Source organism: Oryctolagus cuniculus, chromosome 4 (assembly GCF_964237555.1).
Source record: "Oryctolagus cuniculus chromosome 4, mOryCun1.1, whole genome shotgun sequence".
Taxonomy (NCBI): Eukaryota; Metazoa; Chordata; class Mammalia; order Lagomorpha; family Leporidae; genus Oryctolagus; species Oryctolagus cuniculus.
In genome coordinates, this window is record NC_091435.1 from 55198302 (window position 1) to 55214673 (window position 16372).

The following is a 16372-nucleotide window of genomic DNA, read 5'->3' on the forward strand; positions in this document are numbered from 1 at the left end:
ATGGGAAGTGGAGTAGCAGGAACTTGAACCAATGCCCATATGGGATGCTGGCACTGCAGGTAGTGGCTTTATCCAGTATGCCACAGTGCCATCCCCCCTAGAATACACTATTTTAAACTACAATCCCTTTCTGCTAATTATATGAGGGCGCTATTTCAAAAGCTTTATATAACTATGTCTAAATACTTTGCAAACAACTGCATATAAATAAACTGAAGTTTGGCTAATTTTATTTTCTTATAAAATTTTTTCAAATCCATGCTTACCAGGAGTCTTCAAAACATTCACGGAAGGCACTGGTAATTGTGGGGGCAGTGAATTAGACTGCTACTTATGATACCAGCATCCTAATTAGAAGTGGCAATTTGAGTACTGGCTGCTCTGCTTTTGATCCTGCTCTCTGCCATCCACAAAGGAGATCAGGAATACAATTCCTGGCTTCTGGCTTCAGCCTGGCCCAAGCCTGGCTGTTGTGACCAGTTGGGAAGTAAATCAACTGGTATCTATCTCCTGTCACTCTGCCTTTCAAATAAATAAATAAATCTTTTTTAAAAAAAAGGTTAAGGAAATGCATGTCATACAAACTGTATAGATTTGAAAATCTTTTTGCACCAAAATAAACATCTTAAACTTCATCTTTTCCATGAACTTAAAGAATTATTCATGAAGCTGGGAGAGAGTGAGTGGCATGGTGGAGTGGTGAGGCACCAGAGAGCGAGACAGACAGAGCTCCTGGCTCATTCCTCAAATGCCCACAACAGTAAGGAACTAGGAACTCAATCTAGGTAGCCATGTGGATGTCAGGGACCCAACTACTTGAGCTATCATCTGCTGTCTCGCAGGGTAAAAATTAGCAAGAACCTGGATTAGAAGTGGAACCAGGAATCTAACCCAAGCATTCTGATATAGGATATCAGCATCCTAACTGGCATTTTAACAGCTATACCAAATGCCTACTTCTCTATCAACTTTTTGAATTACACTGTATTTTCATTTTTGTCCTGCCTTTCTGAAAACTTTTAGCATAATTTAAATTTATGACATCATAACCTGTTAAACTCTAGTGTATGAAATCAAGAAATATACTCACCATTTCCCAATGCTGTAGCTTGGGTACGGCTTAAGAGCCATAAGCTACTCATCCAGTATCTACAAGCTGAGCAGGAGTATGGTATGGAAACAATTACTCCTTCCTTTTGTTCCCTTTAAATTTCTTATTTCCAAAAAAAAAAAAAAAGTATTTTATGTTACCAGAGATCCTTTGGAATATAGGTGAGATTTAAATAAAAAATTAATAAAGATGAAATTAAGAGAGAAAAGTATTAACTAACAACTGTAGAATTTATGGGAAGCTTAGCCAGGAAAGACCGAAGTGCACCAATATCTGCACTAGGGCTATTAAGTAGTAATCAAAAGCCATGAGATCATGATTCTAGCATACTCCTGGGCTTTTGATTTTAAGAAAACTAGAAATATTTTACCAAGTCTACTTGTTATCAAGTATTAAAACAATAGTAATACCAAGGGTAATTTCTAAGATTTGCAAAGTATTGTAGGCTATAAGGCTTTAACAATCAGAGCTCTGTACTGTTCTTACTTTATTTTAGTATTTCTAGCCAAGTATTTGCTTTTGTGTTCTTAGAAGTCAGGTGAGTGTTCTGTGAAAGATCTTACTGTGAGTTCAAATTCAGAGACCTAAACCTAATTCATTGCTCCGTTTACTCATTTGCCTTGTCTTGATCCTCTCTGCCATCTCTCTTTTTAAAAAGATTTATTTAATTAATTTATTTGAAAAGCAGAATGATGGGGCGGGGGATGGGACACAGAGAGAGAAAGAGATCATCTATCCAATGGTTCATTCCCCAGATGGCTGCAACAGCTGGGGCTGGGCCAGGCTGAAAGCAGGAGCCAGGGACATCATTTGGGACTCCGAAGTGAGTAGCCAGGATCCAAGTACTTGGACCATCTGCTTCTTTCTTAGGTGCATAAGCAGGGAACTGGATTGGGAACTGAGCAGTTGGGGACTTGTGTTGCAAGTGGCAGCTTAACCCACTGTGCCACAGTGCTGGTCCCCTCTGCCAAGTTATGTAAATGAAACAATAAACCTTTGTTTTTGAAAAATGCTTGCCTCTAGATTATCATACCAGTGGTGCCACTTTCTACTATAAGAAACCATGATGATGGTGGTGGTAACATGTATGTGTTTTCTATAACAATTGGTGCTTCCCCTTTGCAGGCAAAAAGAGTTGCAGTGACAACAGTGAGTCAAATTCTAGATGCCAGTGAAGATGTTTTTCAAAGAGCTGCTGCTGCTGATAATGATGATTCCTTTGCAACGTAAGCACAATTTCAATTTGGAAAGACAAGCCTTCCAAGTGCCAATAATTCTAGGTTAGAGCATTAGCAGAGGTGTCATCATTTCTCTCTTGGATTGAAGTAACTGGCTGATTCCCCTGGAATGCAGACAGCAGCCTGGGCTCACCACCTCATTTTGTAACCAGATGGGATGGTTTATGCCACCTCTTGGTTCCTGAGGTGGTCACAGCCTTGGAGCTAGAGAGAAACTTGGATGATCTAGGTTATAACTTGCTTTCCTAACCTTATCTCGGCATGGCAAAGGGGCAGCTCCAAGCACAGAAGGAGCTCTTCCAACTGCTTTATCGAGGCCCAGAGCTACGTGGAGAAACTAACGTGCAGGACACAGTGCCAACCCCCAAATCATGCCCCAGTTCTCTTTCCAGGACCCTGATGTATTTTGATTAAGCTCTCTTTAGCTTTCACAAGGCTATATTACAAAAAAAAAAAAAAAAAAAAAAAAAAAAAGAAAAAAAAGAATTCAGCTCTAGTGGATTTTTCTCTTCTTGACTCCTATGTTCTGGATTACTTTATTCAGAGGACCCTCACTGAAAATTGCTGTGTTTTTACTTTATATACAGTTTTTTAAAAAAAACTCTTTTACTGTTTAAGTGAATATGCATGCTCATTGTAGAAAATTAAAAAAATTTATAAGTGAGCAAATTTTTAAAAATTTTCCTACTTTACATGTTGGCATATATTACAGAGTTTTTGTGTCTGTGAATATGCTTGTAGTTATGCATCTTAATGCTTTGTAACTTGCTTTTGCCACTTAAAACTTTAAAATGTCTTTTTATATAAATGCCTATTAATCTACAGAATAATTTTAGATTGTAATATGAGAGAATGTTTACTTAACCAATTTTTTATTCTGATGTACATTTACATCCCTTCAAGTCTTTTAACATCCCTAATAAGCAACATTCTTGTGCAGAATTGTTTGCATGACCCATTATTTCCTGCTACACTAACTGAAAATCCTTGCGTGAAAACATCTGATGTATTCTTTTTCCCTTCCCTTCCTTCCCCTCCCCTCCCCCTCCCCTCCCCCCCTCCCCTCTTCCTCCCCTCCCTTTCCCTTCCCTTCCCTTCCCTTCCCTTCCCTTCCCTTCCCTTCCCTTCCCTTCCCTTCCCTTCCCTTCCCTTCCCTTCCCTTCCCTTCCCTTCCCTTCCCTTCCCTTCTATCTGTCTCTCTTTCTTTCTTTATATTTTTCTTTCTCTCGCTTTCCTTCTTTTTTTCTTTCTTTCTCTAGCTCCTTCCTTTCTCCCTCCCTACTTCCCTTCCTCCCTTCCCCAGAACACCTTTATTTAAGGAATACAAACTTAAAGTGATCCCGTAAACTTTATTTAAGGAAACAAAGTTCATAAGTACAACTTTAGGGACATAGTGATTATTCCCATTTACCTGCCCTACAACTCCCACCCCCACCACTCTTCCCCTTCTCTCTCATGTTCTTTTTCTTTTACTAAAATATATTTTAATTAACTTTTTTAAACTTTTTTTAATGAATATAAATTTCCAAAGTACAGCTTATGGATTACAATGGCTCCCCCCCCCACACCGATAACTTCCCTCCCACCCCCAACCCTCCCATTTCCCGCTCCCTCTCCCCTTCCATTCACATCAAGATTCATTTTCAATTCTCTTTATATACAGAAGATCAATTGAGTATATATTAAGTAAAGATTTCAACAGTTTCCACCCACACAGAAATACAAAGTGTAAAACACTGTTTGAGTACTAGTTATAGCATTAAATCACAAGGTACAGCACATTAAGGACAGAGATCCTACATGGGGAGTAGGTGCACAGTGACTCCTGTTGTTGACTTAACAATTGACACTCTTGTTTATGGCATCAGTAATCACCCGAGGCTCTTGTCATGAGTTGCCAAGGCTATGGAAGCCTTTTGCGTTCATCAATTCTGATCTTATTTAGACAAGGCCATAGTCAAAGTGGAAGTTCTCTCTTCCCTTCAGAGAAAGGTACCTCCTTCTTTGATGACCTGTTCTTTCCACTGGGATCTTACTAGTAGAGATCTTTCATTTAGGTCATTTTTTTTTCTTTTGCCAGAGTGTTTTGGCTTTCCATGCCTGAAATACTCTCATGGGCTTTTCAGCCAGAACAGCATGCCTTAAGGGCTGATTCTGAGGCCAGAGTGCTGTTTAGGCAATCCACCATTCTATGTGTATCCTGCTTCCCATGTTGGATCGTTCTCTCCCTTTTTTTTATTCTATCGGTTAGTATTTGCAGACACTAGTCTTGTTTGTGTGATCCCTTTGACTATTAGTCCTATCATTATGATCAATTGTGAACTGAAATTGATCACTTGGACTAATGAGAAGGCATTGGTACATGCCACCTTGATGGGATTGAATTGGAATTCCCTGGTATGTTTCTAACTCTACCGTTTGGGGCAAGTCAGCTTGAGCATGTCCCAAATTGTACATCTCCTCCCTCTCTTATTCCCACTCTTATATTTAATAGCGATCACTTTTCAGTTAAGTTTCAACCCTTAAGAATAACCGTGTATTAATTACAGAATTCAACCAATAGTATTAAGTAAATAACCACAAAAATACTAAAAGGGATAAAGTATTAAGTTGTTCATCAACAGTCAGGGCAAGGGCTGATCAAGTCACCTTTTCTCATACTGTCCATTTCACTTTCACAGGTTTCCTTTTTGGTACTAAGTTAATTGTCACCAATCAGGGAGAACATATTATATTTGTCCCATTGGGACTGGCTTAAGTCACTCAGAATGATGTTTTCCAGATTCCTCCATATTGCTGCAAATGATTGTATTTCATTTTTTTGACTGCTGTATGGTATTCTATAGAGTACATGTCCCATAATTTCTTTATCCAGCCTACTGTTGATGGGCATTTGGGTTGATTCCAGGTCTCAGCTATTGTGAATTGAGCTGCAATATACATTGAGGTGCAGACAACTCTTTTATTTGCCAATTTAATTTCCTTTGGGTAAATTCCAAGGAGTGGGATAGCTGGATTGAATGGTAGGGTTATATTTAGGTTTCTGAGGAATCTCCAGACTGACTTCCATAGTAGCTTAACCATTTTGCATTCCCACCAACAGTGGGTTAGTGTCCCTTTTCCCCTGCATCCTCTCCAGCATCTATTGTTGGTAGATTTCTGAATGTGAGCCATTCTAACCAGGGTGAGGTGAAACCTCATTGTGGTTTTGATTTGCATTTCCCTGATTGCTAGTGATCTTGAACATTTCTTCATGTGTCTGTTGGCCATTTGGATTTCCTCTTTTGAAAAATGTCTAGGGCCGGCGCCGCGGCTCAATAGGCTAATCCTCCGCCTTGCGGCGCCGGCACCGGCACACCGGGTTCTAGTCCCGGTCGGGGCGCCGGATTCTGTCCCAGTTGCCCCTCTTCCAGGCCAGTTCTCTGCTGTGGCCAGGGAGTGCAGTGGAGGATGGCCCAAGTCCTTGGGGCCCTGCACCCCATGGGAGACCAGGAGAAGTACCTGCTCCTGCCATCCTCCATGGCGGCCATTGAAGAGTGAACCAACGGCAAAGGAAGACCTTTCTCTCTGTCTCTCTCTCTCTCACTGTCCACTCTGCCTGTCCAAAAAAAAAAATTAAAAAAAAATGTCTATTGAAGTCCTTGGCTCATCTCTTAAGTGGGTGGTATGTTTTGTTTTTGTGGAGTTTCTTCATTTCTTTGTAGATTCTGGTTATTAATCCTTTATCTGTAGCATAGTTTGCAAATATTTTTCCCATACTATCAGTTGCCTCTTCACTTTCCTGACTGTTCCTTTTGCAGTGCAGAAACTTCTCAATTTGATGCAATCCCAGATGTTAATCTTTTTCTTGCCTGTGTCTCCAGAGTCTTCTTCAAGAAGTCTTTGCTAGTGACATTATCTTACAGTGTTTCTCCAATGTTCTCTAATAATTTGATGGTGTCAGGTTGTAGATTTAAGTCTTTAATCCATGTTGAGTGGATTTTTGTGTAAGGTATAAGGGAGGGGTCTTGCTTCATACTTCTGCACCTGGAAATCCAGTTTTCCCAGCACCATTTATTGAAAGGACTATCCTTGCTCCAGGAATTGGTTTTAGATCCTTGATCAAATATAAGTTGGCTGTGGATGTTGGGTTGATTTCTGGTGTTTCTATTCTGTTCCATTGGTCTATCCATCTGTTTCTGTACCAGTACCATGCTGTTTTGATTACAACTGTCCTGTAGTTTGTCCTGAAATCTGGTATTGAGATGCCTCTAGCTTTCTTTTTGTTGTACAAGATTGGTTTAGCTATTCGAGGTCTCCTGTGTCTCCATATGAATTTCAGCATCATTTTTTTCTAGATCTGAGAAGAATGTCTTTGGTATCTTGAATGGTATTGCATTGAATCTATAAATTGCTTTTAGGAGAATGGACATTTTGATGATATTGATTCTTCCAATCCATGAGCATGGAAGGTTTTTCCATTTTGGGGGATCCTCTTCTATTTCTTTCTTTAAGATTTTGTAATTCTCATTGTAGAGATCTTTAACGTCCTTGGTTAAGTTTATTCCAAGGTATTTAATTGTTTTTGTAGCTATTGTGAATGGGATTGATCTTAGCACTTCTTTCTCAGCCGTGGCATTGCCTGTGTATACAAAGGCTGTTGATTTTTGTGCATTGATTTTATATCCTGCTACTTTGCCAAACTCTTCTATGAGTTCCAATAGTCTCTTAGTAGAGTTCTTTGGATCCCCTACAGAAAGAATCATATCATCTGCAAAGAGGGATAGTTTGAGTTCTTCCTTCCCAATTTGTATCCCTTAAATTTCTTTTTCTTGCTTGATGGCTCTGGCTAAAACGTCCAGAACTATGTTGAATAGCAGTGGTGAGAGTGGGCATCCCTGTCTGGTACCAGATCTCAGTGGAAATGCTTCCAGCTTTTCCCCATTCAATAGGATGCTGGCCGTGGGTTTTTCATACATTGCTTTGATTGTATTGAGGAATGTTCCTTCCATACCCAGTTTGCTTAGAGGTTTCATCATGAAAGGGTGTTGTATTTTATCAAAGGTTTTCTCGGCGTCTGTTGAGATAATCATATGGTTTTTCCTCTGCAGTCTGTTAATGTGGTGTATCACATTGATTGTTATGCACACATTGAACCATCCCTGCATACCAGGGATAAATCCCACATGGTCTGGGTGGATGATCTTTCTGATGTGCTGTTGCATTCTATTGGCCAGAATTTTATTGAGGATTTTTGCATCAGTGTTCATCAGGGATATTGGTCTGTAATTTTCTTTCAATGCTGCATCTTTTTCTGGCTTAGGGATTAAGATGATACTGGCTTCATAGAAAGACTTTGGGAGAATTCCTTCTTTTTTGATTGTTCTGAATAGTTTGAGAAGAAATGGAGTTAGTTCTTCTTTAAATGTCTGGTAGAATTCAGCAGTGAATCCATCTGGTCCTGGGCTTTTCTTTGTTGGGAGGGCCTTTTTTACTGTTTCAACTTCTATGTCAGTTATGGGTCTATTTAGGTTTTCTATGTCTTACTGGTTCAATTTAGGTAGGTTGCATGTGTCCAGGAATCTATCCATTTCTGATAGATTTCCCTGTTTGCTGGCATACAAGTCCTTGTTAGTAATTTCTGATGATACTTTTTATTTCTGTGGTGTCTGTTGTTATGTTTCCTTTTTCATCTCTGATTTTATTGATTTGGGTCTTTTCTCTTCTTTTTTTTTGGTTTGTTGGACCAATGGAGTGTCAATTTTGTTTATTTTTTCAAAAACCAGCTCCTTGTTTAGCTAATTTTTTATAATGTTTTTTGATTCAATCCTGTTGATTTCTTCTCTGATTTTAATTATTTCTCTTCTCCTACTAGATTTGGGTCTGGTTTGCTGCAGATTTTCTAGATCCTTGAGATGCATTGAAATCTCACTTATTTGGTGCCTTTCCAATTTCTTGATGTAGGCACCTATTGCTATAAACTTTCCTCTTAACACTGATTTTGCTGTATCCCATAAGTTTTGGTATGTTGTGCTGTTATCCTCATTCACTTCCAGAAAGTTTTTGATTTCTCTTTTAATTTCTTCTATGACCCAGTGTTCATTCAGGAGCATGTTGTTCAGTCTCCATGTGTTTGCATGCTCTCTAGGGATTCCTGAGTTTCTAATTTCTAACTTCATTTCTCTATGGTCTGAGAAGCTGCATGGTATGATTCTAATTCTTTTGAATTTGCTGAGACTTTCTTTATGGCCTAGCATGTGGTCAATCCTAGAGTAGGTTCCATGTACTGCTGAGAAGAATGTAAATGCTTTATGTGTAGGATGAAAAGTTCTGTAGATATATGTTTGATCCATTTGGGCAATAGTGTCATTAAATCTGCTTTTCCTTGTTGATCTTCTGTCCTGTTGATCTGTTATTTCTGAGAGTGGAGTATTGAAGTCCCCCAGTACTATTTTATTGGGGTCCAAGTCTCCCTTTAAGTCCCTTAACAGATCTTTTAAATAGACTGGTGCCCTGTAATTAGATGCATATACATTGATAATTGTTATATCTTCCTGTTGAATTGATCCCTTAATCATTATATAGTGCCCCTCTTTGTGTCTCTTAACAGCTTTTGTGCTAAAGTTTATTTTGTCTGATATTAAGATGGCTACACCTGCTTCTTTTTGGTTTCTGTTGGCATGTAATATCTTTTTCCAGCCTTTCACTTTCAGTCTGCATGCATCTTTGTTGGAAAGATGTGTTTCTTGTAAGCAGCAAATAGATTGGTTTTGTTCCTTAATCCATTCAGCTATTCTGTGCATTTTAACTGGAGAGTTGAGTCCATTAACGTTCAATGTGACTATTGATAAGTAGTAACTTTGCCCTGCCGTTTTGCCAAAGATATTTTCTAATATATGCTTTGAGCTTCCTGTGATCTTTTGCTGTGAGGTTTCCTTCCTTTACCTTCTTTCACACTGATGGCTGTGTTTCTGTGTTTCTGTGTTTCTGTGTGTAACACATCTTTAAGCATCTTTTGCAGGGCTGGTTGAGTGGCGACAAATTCTTTCAATTTCTGTTTGCTATGAAAGGTCTTTATTTCACCTTCATCCACAATTCACAAATGAGAGCTTTGCAGGATATAATATTCTGAGCTGCCAGTTTTTCTCTCCTAGTACCTGGGCTATGTCTCGCCATTCCTCCTAGCCTGTAGGGTTTCTGATGAGAAGTCAGCTGTGAGTCTAATTGGAGTTCCTCTGAAGGTAATCTGACGTTTCTCTGTTGCACATTTTAGAATCTTTTCTTTATGTTTCACTATGGTGAGTTTGATTACAACGTGTCGTGGTAAGGATCTCTTTTGGCCATGTTTATTAGGGGTTCTATTATCTTCCTGTACTAGGATGTCTCTGTCCTTCTCCAAACCTGGGAAATTTTCTGCTGGTATCTCACTAAAAGGCCTTCTAATCCTTTTTCCCTCTCCATACCTTCAGGAACTCCTAGAATCCGAATGTTGGTTTTTTAATAGTATCCTGTAGATTCCCAACAATATTTTTTAGATTTCTAATTTCCTCTTCTTTTCTTTGGTTTGACTGTATACTTTCCTGTGGTCTGTCTTCTAAGTCCGATATTCTCTCTTTTGCTTCACTCATTCTTTTTTTAAGGCTCTCTAATGTGTTTGTCATTTGATCTATTGAATTCTTCATTTCATTATGATTTCTCTTCACTATCACACTTTCCTGTTCTACTAGTTTCTGTGTTTCATTTTGATTCCTCCTTAATATTTCATTTTCATGAGAGAGATTTTCTATCCTGTCCAGTAACAATTTCTGTAGTACAAGCATTTGTTTTGAAAACTTCTAAATGTTTTTCTCACAAATTTTTTGAGATCCATTTCTTGCATTTCTTCCATCTCATCATCTTCATAATCTTCACTTGGGGTGTCTTGTTCATTTGGGGGCATCATAGTGTCTTCCTTGTTCTTGTTTCCTCTGTTTCTGCGTTTGTTGCTTGGCATTATGTAGATATCTTTGGGTTCTTCTTCCCTTGCTATGGTGTTTTTTTCTTGTTATACTATGACTGTATTAAGTGGACTGTCTGCTTTTGATGGAGCCTTAGAGGCTTGAGATGGGTGTGGCCAGAGAGCTCTGTTTGGTTCCTCAGGGTTAAGGGTGTGCCAAAGGTGACACTCCCAGTTTAGGTGTGGTAAATCTCAATCTCTCTCTCTCTCTCTCTCTCTCTCTCTCTCTCTTTGATTCAGAAGGGAAGTAATTCCGCACAGCTGAATGGAATTGAAGGTAGTCAGCTTCTGATCTCTGGCTCCTGTGGATATAACATTTGCCTGCTCTTTCCCAAGGACTACACAGGGAATCTGTGCTTCCCTCAGTGTGGGCTCAAATTCTCCTGCAGTCTCCCACTGGGTTGCCAAGGTTATCGAGTTGTAGTGTCGCTGGAGAGTACTCACGTGAACTCTGTGAGTTCTCTCACCCACCCACTGTCTCTTTTTTCACATTCTCACTTCATTAGCACTACACATTCACTAGGTCCTAATCTCCTATTATTTTACTCCCCCGCTCCCATAGTCAGGTTTTTCTGCTTGGCTGAGAGCGTGCACAGCTCTGAGGTCATGCAGCTTTTATGTATGTCCAAAATGGTGGCCGGCGCCGCAACTCAATAGGCTAATCTTCCACCTAGCGGTGCCGGCACACCAGGTTCTAATCCCGGTCGGGGCGCTGGATTCTGTCTCGGTTGCCCCTCTTCTAGGCCAGATCTCTGCTATGGCCCAGGAGGGCAGTGGAGGATGGCCTAAATCCTTGGGCTCTGCACCCCATGGGAGACCAGGAGAAGCACCTGGCTCCTGCCTTCGGATAGGCGCGGTGCGCCGGCTGCAGTGGGCTGGCCGCGGCGGCCATTGGAGGGTGAACCAACGGCAAAAGGAAGACCTTTCTCTGTCTCTCTCTCTCACTGTGCACTCTGCCTGTCAAAAAAAATGGCGCCTGCTCTTTGTCTTGTTCCCCTTTGAGAGATGAGCGGAGAGAGAGAATCTCGTGTCCGTACCAGTCTCTCTCTCTCTCTTTTTTTTTTTTTCCTCTCTCCTCTAGTTAGCCTGGTGAACTGTCCTCCACAGGGCTTTAAGCCTTGTTCCCTCTAGGCTCCTCCTTCTGCTTTCCTGCCAGTGTCTTCAGCTACTGAGGTTCAGCTCACCTCGTGTTCCAGCACTGGTGTGTAGATTCTGCCACTGTTGTCCTGAGCCGTGGGCTCCCAAGCCCTCCACGCAGGTCCACCATGAATCTCTAGTTCCGGAAGAGTTTCCTCTGCTGTTTCTTCTCCAACTCTTCATGGAACCTGCAGTATCTCCACTTTTATTAAACTGTCTCTTCCCGGACTATCAGTGTGCTCCCTTCCTATTCTGCCATCTTCTCAACTTTTTTTTTTTTAAGATTTATTTATTTACTTGAAAGTCAAAGTTACATAGAGAGAAGGAGAGGCAGAGACAGAGACAGAGGTAGAGGCAGAGGCAGAGAGAGAGAGAGAGAGGTCTTCCATCTGCTGGTCCACTCCCCAGATGGCTGCAACGGCTGGAACTGTGCCAATCTGAAGCCAGGAGCCAGGATCTTCTGCCTGGTCTCCCACACAGGTTCAGGGGCCCAAAGACTTGTGCCATCTTCTGCTTTCCCAGGCCACAGCAAAGAGCTGGATTGGAAGTGGAACAGCAGGGACTCGAACAGGCGCCCATATGGGATGCTGGCACTGCAAGAAGTGGCTTTACCTGCTATACCACAGTGCTGGCCTCTGGACCCAAAGTTGTTTGGGTAACATGAGGGAAGTGAAAATATAGGAATTGATTCTCAGTGGAAAACCAATCAATAGAAAACCAATAGCAGTGAACAATCCTTTAATGTGAAAGCATTATAATGAAGACTGTTTCTCTATGAAATCTGTTCTTGGGTTCTAGATTTTTGACATACATGTCCAAGATGATCTTCAGTGGGCACAGTCCACTAGAATTTTAAAAAAATATTAGCATATATATAACAAAACAAGACTCGGGGGGAGAGAAATCGACTATTTTTGAGTGCTTGTCCACGTCGTTACTACTTGAGTTCTGTGCTCATGGCTTTCTTCTGGAACATGGGAGAGACAACACCTCTTGTTTTATGAGAAATTCTTTGGAATGTTAAGTTGCTATGCTTCAATCTATCCAGGCTTATTGAGCAAATGGAGAGTTACTCCTTATCTTTGGGTGATAACTCAGTGGTGGAACCCAATGTAGCTGTACAATCAGTTAACATCTCTTCAGAAGGCTCTCTGGGCTCCACGAGTGTTCGCTTCTCTGTGGAGAAAGGTGAGCTGTCTCCTGTGCTTGTTCTGCTACCATTGTGAGCAATGCTCTGTTTATGAAAATGCAGACGTTTACAATTCCACCTTTTCCCTTGTCACAGGAAGTAGTGATTCTCTAGTTTCTGGTTCAACATCAGTAGAAACAAACGTGGACGGTCTGAATCCCAATGACAGGACTGAACTTCAGATCTTGCTCAATACGACAAGTAGGTATAAAATTTTGTTATGTGAAAAAGTCATGGAATTAATAACTTAAAATCTGCCAATGGAGAAAAAATATCTATGTCATTTTCTACTGAGTAGTTCACGTTTCAGTATGTTTAGGTTTTGACATATTATCATAATCTCAATTTTTAATATTCTAAATTAGAGATGATTTCCTTTTTTAAAAAAAACCCTTTGAAAAGTAGCAAAATTACAATCCTAAGGCCAAGCACACAAACCTATTTTTTCCAATAAAAACTTTGAAGTATGTGCGTACAAGGGACCTTCAATAGTTCATGAAAATACGTATTATAAAAAATTATGGATGTTCTTTGAAAATTCTTTGCATCAAAATAAAGAAGCACCCTTGTATTTTACAAAGGCTAAAATCACATTTTTTTTTTTTTGACAGGCAGAGTGGACAGTGAGAGAGAGAGACAGAGAGAAAGGTCTTCCTTTGCCGTTGGTTCACCCTCCAATGGCCGCCGCGGCCGGCGCGCTGCGGCCGGCGCACCGCGCTGATCCGATGGCAGGAGCCAGGAGCCAGGTGCTTTTCCTGGTCTCCCATGGGGTACAGGGCCCAAGCACCTGGGCCATCCTCCACTGCACTCCCTGGCCACGGCAGAGAGCTGGCCTGGAAGAGGGGCAACCGGGACAGAATCTGGCGCCCCGACCGGGACTAGAACCCGGTGTGCCGGCGCTGCTAGGCGGAGGATTAGCCTAGTGAGCCACGGCGCCGGCCTAAAATCACATTTTTATACAAAAAAATCAAACACACACATTTACCTTTCTTTTCTTCCCAAATGAAAAAATATCCAGTGCCAGAAGGTACATCTTTTAGAAAGAATAAGTTCATAACAGCCCTGAAAAAGAAGAGTAATATTTATGAATCTGCCTTCTGTGAAATTGTGCTTTATTTGGATATATACTAAATCCAAATCTTTCGTGTTCTTTTATACTTTTTCTTTTAATTTGAAAATACTTCATACATCTAGAAAAGCACAGAAAATGATGTAAGCAGAATCTCTGTGCCTCCCAGCCAGGCAAACAGATGTCAAACTTTGCTACATATTAGCAGTAAGTGTGGGCCTTGGGTTCCAGTACCCCTGAGGACACTCCCATCTAAGGATACTCAAGTCCCTTATATAAAAGTAATTGCACATGGCCTACATGCATCCTCTCAAATCATCTTCAAATTATCTTAATTTATCAATTATCTCTAGATTACTTATGATATCTTATGCAATGTAAATTCTCTGCAAATAGCTGTTACACTGTCTTTTTAGGGACTCGTAAGAAAAATAAGTCTGTGCAGGTTCATTACAGATGCATTTTCCTCTCAAGTATTTTCTATCTGAGGTTGGTTAAATCTGTAGAAGTGGAACTATTAAATACAGAGGGCCAACTCTATTTGATTCAGACGTTTTAAGAATAAAAGAAAGTATTACAGCTGTACCTGAAACTCTCTGCTTGCCTCTTTCCCATTTCTCCTTCCCAGAAATTATATCTGAATTTGGTGTGTATCATTTTTATGGTTGTTTTTGAGTTTTTGCTGCATATTTATGTTTCCCTCAAGAAAACATCATATTGGCGCCACGGCTCACTAGGCTAATCCTCCATCTTGCGGCACCGGCACACCAGGTTCTAGTCCCGGTCGGGGCGCCAGATTCTGTCCCGGTTGCCCCTCTTCCAGGCCAGCTCTCTGCTGTGGCCAGGGAGTGCAGTGGAGGATGGCCCAAGTCCTTGGGCCCTGCACCCCAGGGGAGACCAGGAGAAGTGCCTGGCTCCTGCCATCGGATCAGCGCAGTGCGCCAGCCGCAGCGCGCCAGCCGCGGCGGCCATCGGAGGGTGAGCCAACGGCAAAGGAAGACCTTTCTCTCTGTCTCTCTCTCTCTCTCACTGTCCACTCTGCCTGTCAAAAAAAAAAAAAAAAAAAAAAGAAAAAGAAAACATCATATTGTTGGGAATGTTTTAAATACTTATATAAATGGTACCATGTTGTATGGAACTTGCTTCCTTAACCTTAACATCCTTTTCCAGAGGTTTATTCATGTGTGTTATCAAGCTTATTAACTTTTGCCATTCTGATAAGTGTGAAACAGATATTATTATTTCCCTTTTGCAGCTTGGAAGTTCAATGGCAGTTCATTGTTAGATTTTACTATCCCTTGATTTGAGCATTTTTCCATGTGTTTACTAAGCATTCAGATTTCCTACTCTGTGACTTATCTGTCCAAATACTGTAATCATTTTTATATTGAAATTTTTTTCTTATTGCTCATTATAAATTTTTTGTAGATTCTTCATATTAACTCTTTGTTGGTTATATAAATAGCAAATATCTTCCCTCCAGCCTGTAGCTGATCTTTTCCTTAATCTTTGTAATTGTTTATTTAATTACTTATGTATTCGAGGTAGAAGTGGAGAGGAAGACAGACAGGGAGAGGGAGAGGCAGGACGTGGAGAGAGAGGCTGGTGCTGTGGCACAGTGGGTTAAACTATCTTCTGCAGTACTGGCATCCCATATGGATGCTGGTTCAATTGCTGGCTGCTCCACTTCTCCACATTAGCTCCCTGCTAATGTGATTGAGAAAGCAGTAGATGATGGCCCACATCCTTGGGCCCCTGCACCCACGTGGGTGACCTGAAAGAAGCTCTTGGCTCCTGGCTTCAGTCTGGCCCAGCCCTGACTATTGCAGCCATTTGGGGAGTGACCCAGGGAATGGAAGATCTTTCTCTCTGTTTCTTCTCTCTCTCTCTGTAACTCTGTCTTTCAAATAGTAAGCAAATCTTAGTGAGAGAGCGAGAGAGAGAGAGAGAGGGAGAGAAAATAAATCTCCCATCTACTGATTTACTCCCCAAATGCCTGCAATAGCCAGGGTTGGGCCAGGCTGGAGCCAGGAGTAGGGAACTCAGTCTGAGGTTTTCCATGTGAGTAGTATGGACCCATGTACTTGAGCTATCATTTGCTGCCTCCCAGAGAGTGCATTAGTGGGAAACTAGACTTGAGACTGGACCTGGGACTTGAACCTAGGCATTTCAATATGAGATGCAGATGTTGCAATAGACATCTTAGCTACTAGACCAAACATCTGTCCCCTCCTTAGTTTCAAATGATTCTCTGTTATACCAGAATATTAATTTGTTGTATATCAATGCTTCTAGTGTATCAATCTTTTCTTCTATAGTTGGTACATTTTATCCTTTTAAAAAGAAATCCTTCCCTATCCTAGATTTATCACGTTAATTTCTTGTTTTCTTCTGAAAGTTGTGTTTGTTTTCATATGAGGACACTTCAAAAAGTTCGTGGAAAGCAGAATTAAAAGATATTGTGCATTTTCTATAAATTTTAGGTTTTTAGTGCTCCTAGAATTCATTTTTGTGTTTAGAGAATGGAATATAGTTTTATTCAGTAGAGATAATCAATATATTAGAATGTGTTAAAAGCACCATTTAAAAATATTTATTTGAAAGACAGAATTACAGAGAGAGAGAGGGAGAGAGACAGAGACAGACAGACAGA

At 40.7% G+C, this 16372-nt stretch overlaps 1 protein-coding gene across 3 annotated transcripts in view; it reads left to right on the plus strand.

Moving 5' to 3' along the window:
* ADGRG7 (adhesion G protein-coupled receptor G7) overlaps positions 1-16372 on the plus strand; it is a 97656-nt gene that overhangs the window by 36948 nt on the left and 44336 nt on the right. For 2 of the 3 annotated variants that reach the window (XR_011387823.1, XM_002716610.5), the window contains exons 6-8: positions 2237-2337; positions 12510-12649; positions 12747-12851. Coding sequence is in view for 2 of the 3 variants with exons in the window: in XM_002716610.5 (XP_002716656.2) it covers positions 2237-2337; positions 12510-12649; positions 12747-12851 (346 nt within the window). In the remaining variant the exon portion in view is untranslated. Of the gene's footprint in view, positions 1-2236; positions 2338-12509; positions 12650-12746; positions 12852-16372 lie in introns of those variants that run through there. The other variant, XM_070071993.1, reaches the window with a different exon arrangement.